Raw genomic sequence first — 13,981 nt, forward strand, 5'->3', positions numbered from 1 at the left:
CAGTACTGAGAGCTTCGTACTGATGTAGCTCGACCCGGCCGAAAGCAGTGGCAATGAGTGCGAAGTGCGATAAAGTGCAGCCAAGCGCCGTTGTGCTTCTCATGTCAGGAGCGGGTGGCAATCTCAAATTTAACTTAACTCTCTGATGACGCACATTGTTGCTCTTTTTAATTTAATCAGTTACGTATTTTTATTACTTTTTTAATGTGCATGCATCGTGTGAACTGCACTTCTTTCGGTGTTAAATGTTAGTGTTAAATGAACCACGGTCGGGCTGAAACCAAAATAGGGCTTCTGGAAGAGGCTTATCCAGCACAAAATGGACGTGAATGCTTGCGCAGAATGGTACAGCTCGTCGTAACGACAGGCTTTTCATACGGTACCCGTCTAAACACCAAACCAAGGGATTAGCGGTGGTTTTCAAGACGCCACAGCCTCTGCCGTTGGTCCCACTGAGTGAAAATCATCGATTCACCTCTAAAGACTATTTATTGGATAACATTCATCTCGCGACTCGTTTTCGTGTACCAGTGCGAATTGTAACCTTTCAAAGCGATGCTAAGCATCGAACTCTGGATTCCTCGTGGTGACCCGGCTTTCAATGATAACTACATAGAGTCTCCTGTGCACTGCGTCCTCACACAGGCTGTCTAGCCACATATTTTCCTGTCGCAAGTTATTTAATATGTTGTAATTTTATATGTGCCACTATCTGTGTGTCCGGCAGCCCTTTTCGTTCATTCTCGCGCTGTTTTCATTTACTGGATCCAACCAACTAGCCCAATCGTTCGTCAGCACCCTCTATGTGTCCTTCAGTCGTTTCCAATTCTTCGCGCGCTGTTTGAGTAAAGAATTACTAAATTCTAGGGCGCAGCTGGCTAACCGAAGAAAAAGACCTCGACTATTCCTTCAGCCTACCTGATCCCACATAGCCAAATGAGCTAGAGGAATATTCTTCATGTGTTGGTGGACAGAAATCCAACGGACAAAAATTATGCACAAAGCGAGGCATAAATGTAGCCATTAAATGCATACCTGCATTAAAAAAGTGGGAATACATGCAGGCGCACGAACTTTTTATCTTGAGCAATGGAATCGGGAAAACAAAAGTTTTCCAAGCGATGCGGATCACTATGAAAAACAAAAATATAGACTCACTCGTCAGTCCCTTCCAATCGGCAAGTAAGAAATCTTGTGATATAGATGGGGACACGTAATCGAGTGTGCGTCGGGTTTGCCGCGAGCGGGCCTTCGTTTATTGTTTAAACTGAAGATACGCCACCTCACAATGGTGTGTTGTCTGTCCTAGAAAGACAGGCAGAGGGCGACAGCCGCCAAGCTTCAACGGAGACGTAGCTTCATTACTCATGCGGAGCTGGCACGCCACACGAAAGCACCCTCCGTCCTGTTGTCGAACACAAATTCTTCAAATCAGATGGAAAGCACTTTTAAAAATTTTTATCCGCAGCCTAAATTTAATGGTACAAGGAATAGCTGATCCGCCCTGCCACGCTTTATTTCGCAAAATAGGATTCCATGCCGCTTAGAAAGGCCCCACTGTGCTTTCAAGTGCAGGAGCGATAGACGGGGCACTGAGGGAACGGCGCGGCTTGCGGGTAGCGGGCGAACTGCATTTTGGGGCAGCCCAGCTCCTTCCGAGGTTTGCATTGGGATATCCCTTCGTCCTTGCTGCCTTTGTCGCAGGATACGCAGTTGTCATTGCAGTCGTCGTAGCACGTCTTGAAGAGCAGCGTAGCTGCGCGCCAGCACAGCGAGGAAGTGCCGTAAATCTTGTAAACCACGCGGTTTTTCTGAGACGGGAGTGCTGCAGGAATGAAAACACGCGCTCTTGATTTCTAAGTCGCCTAGTGGCACGATCCGCAAAAAAGAAAAAAAACACAGAGGTGGAGCACATATTACCTGCTGTAAAATTCTATCACCTGGCAATGACTTTGCATTGCACAATTCAGCGGTAAGGTTTACATATCATGGTAGCAACAAAAACGGCACACGGGCACTTTGTTCCTCCCGTACTCTATAGCCTGTTTCACCCACAACTGGTTCAAACCTATAGAATATTGGGGCTATTCAATACCTTAAATTATGATGACCTGGGCAGGTATAAAAAGAATCCAATTACATCAATTTTAATTCGTTTTTATGGTCCACCACCTACAGTGGGACATTGTAGACACAACGGGGACGTGACATTACCCAGATCATTAGCAGACTGAGGTAAGTAGCATGCAGCGTGAGGTCTAGGAAGAGCGACCTGACCCATACTACAAAGAACGACCGGGGCGGATTATGAAAAGAAATCAAAATATAATCGCCGTTTTATTTCGCCACCTGATTTCCTCCATTTCCACTCTTTTACAAGCAAGAAGCTACCGATGTATTTCAGCGATAGCGGTGTTGGGAGGCTAACGACCCAAGTGTCAAAGGTATAACAAGAATAAACTTGAAAGGAATTAAAAGTGGTTGGTTTTATTTTCACTGCCCTGCCCTGTTTATTTCTTTGTTGGCTAAATTCCGATTTCTTCAACATAGAGAACTTCCTTGTCTCCTCGTTGACTAAGCTTGAAACTTAAAAGCCGATATTCGAGCGTTTAGTTCTCTTCTATATAAGCTACGCTAGAGTACGGAACACTCTCTCAATAAGGTATCCCCGTTATTGTTTAAGGCACTCTTTTCGGCCCAGTAACTCTCAGAACATCGCTACTCTGCTCGGTAAGTTGAAAACAACGTGTTGGTCTTGCTTTTCGCACAGATGCATGTCACTCGCATTTCTGGTACTTTTTACAAGGCGAGATAATAAAGAAAATATAATATTTCCACTCCTCAGTATTGAAGAAGACATCAAAATTTACTTACTTATTTTAAAGTAATAAGCTTGGCCGTCGTATGGAGGCAGTACAACTTGCAAGCTTTCTTGAACGCCTGCAGTGTAAAGAAAACAATGACGACAAAGAAATAGCAAAATTAGGTAGTGTAGACTTTCTATGATTCTGGAAAAGTTGTAATTCATGTTTTTTGTCCAATTTTCCTCATTTTTTATCTTCCTAGCACATTCTTCAAATGTTCAATCAAGCACTACTGAAGTGGCGTGATGTAAAGCTTCGCAGCAGATTTTTAGAGATCTATGGCTACATAAAGACCGTAATCTTCTTAAATATTTTGTACACAAAAATGACACAAGGATGAGCATGTCCATCACTGCCCAAAGCAAGTCGTCGCTGTGCGCAACTGTTCATCCTGCGAGGCCATATCCGTTCTTGATTCAGTCTAATATATGCGTGCAGTACAACAATGACAAAGAATAACAAAAAAATAGCATCACCGTACGTAAAAATTAAATCAAGATTTTTAATGTGGTTTAGAAAAATGGAACTGTTGGGCAGCGATTGAATGTAGAGTGGTAAAGAATTTCATCACGTTATGCTGGTGAATATTGCGGAGAGCCTCCTATAAGTACATAGGTTTGAAGGAGTACATTAACACGCTCGGAAAACCTAGTTTCATTAGTATGTTTTGAAATTATGGTTGGGGAATGTTTCATGTTCTACGCCACAATGAATGACGCGATTAACAATAACTGATAATTTTAGTGTAATTGGCTAAGAGGCCGACTGTTTGGACTGGAATAGAGTAGAAGGGAATGGAAGCCAAATGGGCTTTTTGTCATTAGTCTTAACTCTTTGTTTTGGAGATGTTGCAAAGGATACAGATGAGTGGAATATGTGTTGCCTCAAGAAGAAATACTGTAACAAAGGTGGCTGTGAATACACGAACAATATATTTTGTAGAAAAGATTGGAGATTACAATGAAACAAATGGTTATCTAAAACGACGCCCTGGAAATTAACACTGTTAGAAAGGGGTATCAAATTGTTACCGATCTTTCCTGATTCATGCATAGTAATACTGCCTTGGGGGGAATGAGCTACTACGTGTGCTGTTTCTTGCAAATTTAAGCGCAGCAAGTTTTTGTCCAACATGCCTGAATATTTTTTTAGATCGGTATTAAGTTGGACGTGAAGCTTTTCATTAGATTTATGTCTCTTAAATATTGTTGCGATCCCCATATAAAAAGCGCTGAGTGTTAGAAAGTGGTTTAGGTAAGTCGTTAATGTTCAAAAAAAAGTAAAGGGCCCGAAATAGATCCCTGAGGGAATCCTTCATTCCCAACTTTAGTATATCAAATGCTGGTGTTCATTTCTACTACTTGCGTCTGTTAGTCATGTAGCTGCGAATAAATTCAAGTGCCGAACCACACATACCGTACGGATTTAATACAGCTGAAATAATATGGTGAATAGAGTCAAGGGCTGTAGTGAGATCAATAACTAGGGCTCCGAGTAGTCAACCTTCACGAATGGTGTTTTTAACCGTTTCCGTGAAAGTTATAGGCGCAAATTCAGTAGAATAAATTTGCCAGGCGCCGAACTGGTGAGGATAAAGTAAGTTAAATTTTGTTAGGTAGCTCATCAAAACCTTAAGGAAGATTTTTCGGAAACTTTGCTTAAGAAAAGAAGGATACAATTGGGACTATAATTACTAATTGAGTTGCTGCCTCCTTTAAAAACAGGAACTACATTGGTATTCAGTAGTGAGTTAGGGAACGCGCCTGCCTTGAACATTTTGTTAATTAGACTTGCAATAATGAGCGACACAATGTCAGAAACCGAATTTGCTTTCGAGGGCTATGAGGGCTAGGCCTGCACCAGTCACTTTAACTGACGCAATAATAGCGTGTACTTCAACTCCTGCCGTGGGAGAGAGATAAAAGGAATGAGGCAGCGTGACAGTTTATTCGAAAGGACGTCAGCTCGAAGGCTCCTGTATGCACTAAAATAGTTATTGAAAGAGTCAGCAATATCAGCAGAATTAGTGTGTATGTTCGTGCCACTTCTTACTGATCAGAGGGAAAGATGAGGAGCATCTTTATTTAACAAACGTTTAACCAACTGCCACTTTCGCTTGGTGTCAATCTCACTGTATTCAATTCGCATACCGTAAGCGCTGCTCTTCATATAATTATATGAGTGCCAGATTTATGAGCTTAGCTGTATATCAACAAACAGATTTAGAGTCATGCAACATTCAAATTATTTATTAACCCATGCAAAAATATTGTTTGCCTAAATGGCAGGCAATTCCAAGACAGAATTCATGAAGAACAAATTCTTTTCTCTTATTGAAGTGCTCCATAGCCAACTAATCCTTTTTAGTACCTCATCAAATTCAAAACAGATTTTAATACGTTGTAAGATTCTGCAACGCATTAGCAACCGGCAAGAATGCAACCAAACTGTAAGAAAACCATATTTTCTCAGCGATGTTTTGAGTCAATAAAATGTCTTCATCATGGGTAAAGTATTTTAGTTGCTACTCCAGTGCATTAATGTCGACTAAGTAATCACCCGGGTGAAAACCTTTAAAATATATCAAAAAGCATACCATTGGTCACTGCTTTTATAATATCTGCTGACGGGTCATACTCAGCCGTGAAGTTTCCCCTGCATGACATCAACGTCCAAGACATATTTCAATCAATCAATCGATCAATCAATCAATAAAAATCAGTTTTATTCAAACGGTTAGTAAAAAGAATACATGCGAATCATCTGGGCCCTTAGCCTTCTCGGCTAGACTTGGGTCCATCCAGAAAGTGCAAAATATATTATAGCGAGACAACTCAGTATTATACAGTAGTTATGCGACGGTTATATACAAATGAAAGCGAAATACACAATAAATTATACAATAGTTAGGAGGACAAAAACAAAACATAAAATAATGAATGCATCCAAGGGACACACTGATTTATAGTGGAGCCGAATATTGCTGGCTCCGAAAAAACTTCTTTATTTCAGTAATTGACAATTGACCTATGTTTAAGTTAGCTGGCAGTTGGTTCCAAGTTTTAGCACTGGCATATGCAATAGTTCTTTTACCGTACACATTATTCACAACCGGAAGGTTAAAACGACCACTGAAAAAATTTCTAGTCGGACGAGATGGATATACGAAAACCGATTATGACAGTGGGATGTTCTGGCTTAATATATATATAACCACACAAGCTCGTTTGAAATCCCGCATAGCACAGAAAGGTGTAATGTCTAGGTCACGAAAGAGTGGAGCGGATCTATCTGTGCGTTTACTATGTGTTATTATACGAAGGGCTCTTTTTTGTGAAATTGCTATTTGATTTAAGTAAGTGTTAAACGTAAGTCCCCAGGACTATACAGTAAGTCATATTGTTTTGAAAAAGGCAATAATACAAAATTTTTGATGTGCGGAGCGAGAAGAACTTTCTAGGTTTTACTAAGACAAAGCAAGCCCGTCTCAATTTACTACCTACACGAATGATGTGAGGATTAAAAATGAAAGCTGAATCTTGAGTTACACCAAGATATACCTGTTGATCGATTCGTTCGAGGGGGTTTGCGCCTATTCGTAACTCATTTAATCTGTTTGAGCTTTTATATGGACTAGGGAAGACAATGTATTTATTTTTTGAGGTGTGAATTGTTCGTTTATTTTGTATAAACCGCTGTCATATCAGAGAAAGATCACTATCAGCGTGCGTTTCGACCATATTAGGTTCATGGCTAGAGAACATAAGTGCTGTATCTTCGGCATGCATAATAGTTTGGGCATTAATCAGAGCATCTGGCAGATCATTTATGCACAAAGAAAAGAGTAATGGCTCCAACACCAAAATTTGAGGCACGCCACATAGGATGGAATGAACGCTTATACGGATTTGTCGATTTTCACACATTGCTTACGGCCAGAAAGATAGGTTTCGAAAACATGCTTTGTTTGACTTATGAATCCATACCGATGTAATTTTTATAGTAGTATGTCGTGGTTCGCAGTGTCGAACGCTTTTTCAATATCAATAAAAGAGCCAACTACATACTCTTTGTTATTTAGTGCTTTGTTGATAAATTCACTTAAACACTGTTCAGCCGTGGAAGTACATCTGTTTTTCCTGGATCTATGCTGGTTGCCTACCAGTACGTTATGTTTATCTAAAAAATGTGTAAAACATATTATCAATAACTTTTCAAATACTGTGTTAAGGGCACTAAGTATTGATACTGGTCGATAGTTCTGGACGTCATTCTTACTACCGGACTTGTATATGGGAGTGACTTGCGCTATTTTAAATGCGTCTGTGTATGGTCATGTAGAAGGAAGCATTAAATAATTTTTCTAAACGCTCACTCAGTTCCTCAATCTACTGTTTAATGACGAGTAAGGAGATCTTATCTTTACCTGGTGTTCTTCTTCCAGTCATTATTTTAACAGTAGAAATGATTTCATCATGAGTAATGTCATCAAAAACAAAAGAATTAAGCACAGGAGTTGGGAGCGCGGGGGCTTCGTGCATACTTAGTTGTTTCGCAAGAGTTGGACCTATATTACAGAAGTATTGATTAAAGTCTTCCGCAAGGTTTTCTGTGGTTCTAGTTGATGGGATGAGTTCTGGCAGTACATGATCCTTTTCTCGATCTGTAATGACTGAGTTAACTATTCTCCACATATTACGCGGAGCATGCTGGTTGCTTTCTATAAGAGTTGTATGATACTTCTTTTTGGATTTTCTAAGTAAGACCAGAGCTTTATTTCTATGTATTTTATATTGTATTCGATAGTATTCATTGGCTTTGAACTCCTTGTGCTTTCTATACCATTTATCTTTAGTTTGTATAGTAGCTAAGACCTCAGTCGTTACCCAAGGACATATTGGGTCAGAATAATAAGATTTTTCATCAATAATTGTTTCTTTAAAGCAAGATGATATAACATTTATGACGTGGTCCAATCCTTTAATAATATCTGTACTGTTCTCCACCTTTATCTCTAGAGTGCGTATACAGGAACTGTAAAGGGAACTTAAAGCATGCAGGCATATTTTCGTATCTTAAAGCTTACTGTGGAACTACTTGGATCTTGAGTACTTTCAGAATACATATCGAACAACATCTCACTTTAAAGTGCATAAAATTTACACGCTACGGGTGATACCGCTGTTAACGTTCCATATTTGTATCGAGTGCATAGTGACACAGAACCCTCATTGTTTTTGAGCGCTCATTTAAAGCTTTGCGTAAATGTTTATTAATTATTTTCTACGCCACAATCCAAAATCTGAAATAGAAACGAATCGTCACGAGACTGAAGCCTTCTTTCCTCGCAGACCGATTGCAGCAGCACGCATTTAATCGCTGGATTGGTCATTTGTTTGAACATTCGTCCAGGAACACTTCAAATTGGCCAGAATTCTTGCCAATTTGAAGTTTTCCTGGACGAATGTAAAAAAAATGACAAATCCAGCGCTTAAATTCTTGTCAATTTCATTCAAAAACTAAGTAAAATTGAGAACACATAACATTCATTTTCAAGTATTTTGAAAATGTGCATTTTTATTTCAGCGACTGGAGTAGCGAAAGATTGAAGATTTCAAATATTTCAACAGCTCTAATTGAAGGATATGACTGCCAAAATGCGGCCAGTTAATCTATTCGCCCGCCTTAACGACCAATGTCTGCATTCGGTTTTTTTTTTCATCTACCTGATCTTCTCTATTTCCTTACGCACTCTCGATTTCACATCACCGAATACGTGCTACCGCATACGGGCTACTACAAACAAAGGCTAGCACAAGCTTCTGGGCTGATTGGTATTGCATCCTTTTCAGCAGCGCGTAGAAGTATGTAAACAGAGCACAGAAAGACACGAAGTCAAAGAAGTGCAGAACTTCCACTTCAATTTCGAAAATCACCACACGAATCACCAAGCCATGTGTTCATATTTTTGGTAACTATGGTGGACGTTTCTTTTCAGCGGGTATATATTCTATTTTTTGGAGATTTTGAATCAAAGCTCAAGTTGAGCGCTTGGTTGCCTGTGTGTTTTTCTGTGCTCTGTTCTCGTGCTGCTTGCATTGCTGAAGACGACCCTAACGGAAGCTCCCTACCCTTTTCTGACTTGAAATAACTGTGGGCCTTGAAGAAACACTGGTCGTAATAAAGTTAGTTATTTCTTTATTTATCATCATACCCACCGCGCCATTGCCTGGCATTACAGGGGGGGGGGGGGGGGGGGGGTTGAGAGGGAAAGGTAACATTAAGAAAGAAAGAACACGAAATTATTATACATAAAAAATGTCACAGCATGGAAGAAATAGAAACATTTGATGATATGGACACTACATCCTCAGGCAGCTTGTTCCATTCCGAAATCGTTTTGGGAAAAAAAGACATTTGAAAAAGTCAGTCCGGCACCTGTATTCCTTCAATTTAAGTGAATGATCTCTCTGTAAAGACACATAACCAGGGTTGACTATATATTTGGTTCAATCTATTCCAGTTGTTGAATGAAATATATTAAGAAATGATTTTCAACGTTTTTGAAGTGTGTCCCAACCCAAAGTTTTTTTCGCGCTCTTTACACTAAAATATCGCCTATAGTTATTGAAAAAAAAACGAACGGCCAAATTCTGAACTCTTTCTAGCTTTTGAATGTCAAGAAGAGATTGCAAGAAGACGATGCAAGACATTGAACTGGTTAAATATACACCAAGATATTTAAATTCTAACACTGAATGCAGTCTGCTATTATTCATGTTATAAGTGAAATTATCTGGAACCTTCTTTTTAGTGAAACACATATGTACATATTTTTGTAAATTAACACACATTCCCCAGTTCTCACACCACTGGGCTTGAAGGCTTTCAGAATTTTTCTATACACTTACGGTGCTCATAGCAACGATGCTAATGCGAATACGTAGCCACAGCCCTTTATTTCTACAATAATTTATTCCTGCTGCAATTTACCATGTTCACAGCGAACATTAGCGCAGCGTTAGACTCCAAGCGTGTACTCACATCACATAGCTGTCAGGCTTCCCACGTGTTTCAAGCCAATTCGGGCCGCTGATCTTGTCGTTCTTGGGCTTAGTGCCGTCCCATAGGGCGGCCAAGTTCACGCCGTCCTCCGGTTCAACTGTTACTCCCGACCGGTAGCATAGGTACGTCATCAACGGTTGCCTCTGCGTCCGCTGCAGCGGGCGAGTGCGATTACTTAAATAATGCGTACACCTTGAGTGGGAGTGGAGTAATCTGAGGAGAAGGCGGGATATGTTCGGTAAATAGAAATATTTGGCGATTACTCCGCTCTGATGAATGGCGGCGATCTCAATAATTTCGTCGAACACGAAACAATAGCGCAAGAAACGCGGCCCATAAGCCATTCAATAAGTATGTGTTCTGTAGCACTGCATTAGCAGCAGAAGAAAAAAACGTGAAGTGAAAGAACCTTCTCCGTTCATTTCAGAGCAACGAGGAGCCAACAATAGCTATTAATTCGGTTGAATATGGTTAAATGTTTAGTCATTTTGCGAAACTCGATAGTCGGTGCCAGGCCTGCTGAGCTTCATCGAAAACTTTAAATCAATAGTGCGCAATTTTGCGAAGCTTTCTAACAACGAGCTTCTTTAAAAGCGTTTCCTGGTAGCTAGGTGTTGAGCTAAATAAATTTCTCAGGGAATCGCAGCTTCCCCGAATGCTAGGGCTGCCATTTTATGCAGCAAATTTGTGCCTGACTGATACATTGCTTTCTTATAGCGCTCGAAAAGCAAAAGCGCCTGTTTGAGTGGACTATCGTAATCACTTTGGAATCCCGCGAAGTCACAATTCGTCTGTAACCTGTATATCATTGACAGTTGTTCAGAAGGCTGAAACTCGGAAGACAGTGAAAATTTTCCATTATGGTTCAAGCGGAACCTAGTCCCGTACGCAAGATATGTCTTACTGCATCTTCTCAGCAGTTTTACAGTGTGATTGTTCTGAAACCAAAGTCTCTACTTAAAAAAAAAAATCTTCCTCCACACCCCAAGAATTCAGTGCGTATGTGGTGAGTCGGTTTTAACGTACCAAAGGTCCAGATTAGCTTTCAGATACCTCTCATCATAGTGGAGGGCTTGAAATTAACTGTAGTAAAATGGCAGTTTGGGCGAGTTGGTTAAGCATCTTGTAATAAAAACAGCGCAAGGACGCAGGACGAGAACGGAGAGTAGACACACACGGCGCTGAACTTGCAACTACGTTTATTGGAAACACACGCTGCTTTTCAAGGCAGGGCGTCAAGAAAGCGCGCATGCGCGCGCTTTCTTGACGCCCTGCCTTGAAAAGCAGCGTGTGTTTCCAATAAACGTAGTTGCAAGTTCAGCGCCGTGTGTGTCTACTCTCCGTTCTCGTCCTGCGTCCTTGCACTGTTTTTATTACAAGTTGAAATTAACTTCGACCAATTTCAAATTTTTTAATGGGCACTGACATCACACATCGCGTGAGGGCTTTTGGATTCCGGTATCTGGATTTGATGCCACGGCCTTTGGTTAGCTGGCCGAACGCCATGGCCACTCGACCGCCACAGCAGGCCACAGTCGAAAATTCTGCTTTTCAACATATCAGCACCAACTATTTCGTTACTATGGGATAATGTCGAAAGATCTGCTTTTTTCTCCTAGCGGTGAGATAGCTGTGAGGGCCGTGCAGCTTTACAGGAACATTGCACACTTTGTCAGCAAAAAAATATTTTAAAAATTGAAAGTCTTTACTCGACAATACACCGCTGACGACAGCCTACTGGCATAACCTCGAAAAAGAAGGAAATCATTTTTGGCTTCAATGCAATCCGCTAACAGTTGAATGGAAATAGTACTAACGGAAGGCAATGCTCTTTAGCACACTGCAAGGATTGCAGAATAAGCCAGAATAAGTGAGCGGTGAAGACTGAGCATAAACGCTCCATTCGAGACAGATATGCTGTCAAACGTAAGACTGCACGCCTGCAGACGCAGGTAATAGCAACGCACAAAAAAAAAATGAAGTAAAGAAACGTACACAACGTTAGTATGCCTTTTATACAATATAACCTTATGCAACTAAAGAACCGCAATATCCCATTTTGTATATATCCGTTCCACCAATGCATTCAGATATTTGAGGCAACATACTTTTGCTTGGAGCGGCAGTTAAAGGTGCCTGAAAAGCACTCAAAAGTGCTTTATTTCTTTTCTGCGCCTCTTCAGCAACTGTTCACGCTACAGAACCAATAGAAAGCTATAGTAACCAGTCATTTAGAAACCTGTATGCTATAGGACTGAATAAACTTTAAAATCAAAGCGATACTCACCTCATAAAACGCTCTGGTGTAACTTGCTTCCGCTGCCGAGAATACGAGGACGGCGAAGACGGCGCAAAACAACGAGAGCTGCGCTAACTTCTTTACAGTCATCGCAGAGATGGCAGGTCTGAAATTACACATGTTGCTTGCATATACAGAGATTTCATGCACGAAAAACAAATGGGACCAGCGCTACCATTCGTAGCTTTTGTTATCTTTATGTAGCACACTTATTTGTTATATCTATTGGGCATTCCGGTGCGCGGAGAGTAAGTGAAAGAGGAAAAAGCTCTCTCATCACTGATCTACGGGCATTCGCCTCGTTCTGCTGGTGGTAACCTGATCAGAGGCATGCTCGTCAATGAATAATATAAACTGCCGTTAACTCATTCATAACCAAAGATTTACGAGTCAATGCGCCTGAAAAAGCGACTTTGTGTTTTCACTGCCTTAGCAAAATGCAGTTTTATTTAAAATTCATGGCAAATCATTCCTGGCACACAAGAAAGAGGCGTAGATAGACATAAAATACACCACAAAGCGTGAATCATTTGCTATGCGTAACCTACTAGCCCACCAGTTCATCCTGAGCAATTCACGGTTAAGAAGAAACGGCGTCACGTACGAGTCTTCCTTATCCCTGGTTCTTCGTTTTAGTAGCCGTGTTGCGTTTTTTCGGAAAAGAAGCTAGATCTGCCGAGGTGGGACAATTTCAGTTTAAGTTTGCTTTAAAGATACTGCAGAAAAATAATTAACGCAGTTCAGCCAATAACTGCCCTTTCATTATAGCGCCGTCACTGAGGCATTTAACTCACACTCCGTACAAGCACAACTAGAATATACAACCTTGTTTAACAAAGCGCTGCCCAGCACTTGCCTAATGTGGTTAGCAAGTCACAATACTGGTAGGCTTAGAGAAGTGCGGGGTGCGGGGACCGCTTTATAGCCCATATTGAGGACACTTGGCTTTGCAGTAAGTAGTTCACAGTCGCACGAGGCCCTGATCTCGTTTTTTACATGTAGGTTACAAAAGTAGAGCCAAAATCTCACAAATTGCAAATACAAGCTGTTGATTATTACCTTCATTTAACTTATACTCCGTTTCATACATAGCAGTCAACGCAGCCAAGGCTGCGGCGCCTGTTCGCGCTCCTCGTCCGCATCGTAATGTAGTGCGTCAAAAGTAAAAATCGTAATGAACTCAGAATTAAAGTAAATGTTGGTTGATATTGTGGTATAATGATAACAGTGTTTTATTTTGCAAAAAGATTGCTTTTTCTTTTATTTTCTACAAAACAGAGTGCCTTGGTTCTGGGGGTTTTTTACCGGTCCCTCCTGTATCAGGTTTTCGCAGCTAGGCCGGCCGCGCAGGCCGGCCGGTCATGTCGTCTGCTTGAGTGGTTCACCTGAAGCATTTCCTTCCTCCGAGACCTGGTGCGCTGTTCTTTTTTGTTTAAAAATCACCGACCGTACAACCGCTGTATGCCACTCACATGATAAGCGTAGCAAATGTTATATATATCATTCCTTAACCTACAGCACAAGTTTCAACACTCTTGTGAGTTGTGGCAGCAGTGAAAAACAACGATAGTAGAATACGATCGAGCAAATGGACAACTTTAGTTACAAAGATGATATTTACAAAGATTAAAAACATCAGAGCGGATGTCAACAATAAAATGCCAGCCACAATGTTCACTCACACTGCGCTTACATCTCATTGGTGCGTAAGAAGCCCGAATTTTTACTCGTTTATATTGTTACCGCGAGAGGA

At 40.9% G+C, this 13,981-nt stretch overlaps 1 protein-coding gene across 1 annotated transcript; it reads right to left on the bottom strand.

Annotated features, from left to right (window-relative positions):
• Positions 1-1,565: 1,565 nt before the first annotated feature.
• LOC149340071 (uncharacterized) lies at positions 1,566-12,318 on the bottom strand. The gene is made up of 5 exons (XM_089550643.1): positions 12,217-12,318; positions 9,909-10,081; positions 5,461-5,519; positions 2,875-2,940; positions 1,566-1,825 (listed from the first exon to the last, which is right to left on the bottom strand). The coding sequence occupies exons 1-5, from the start codon at positions 12,316-12,318 to the stop codon at positions 1,566-1,568; spliced, it is 660 nt and encodes a 219-aa protein (XP_089406769.1).
• Between the last annotated feature and the right edge of the window lie 1,663 nt (positions 12,319-13,981).

This window comes from Amblyomma mixtum, chromosome 6 (assembly GCF_055824585.1).
Source record: "Amblyomma mixtum isolate Tamu chromosome 6, ASM5582458v1, whole genome shotgun sequence".
In the NCBI taxonomy this organism is placed as follows: Eukaryota; Metazoa; Arthropoda; class Arachnida; order Ixodida; family Ixodidae; genus Amblyomma; species Amblyomma mixtum.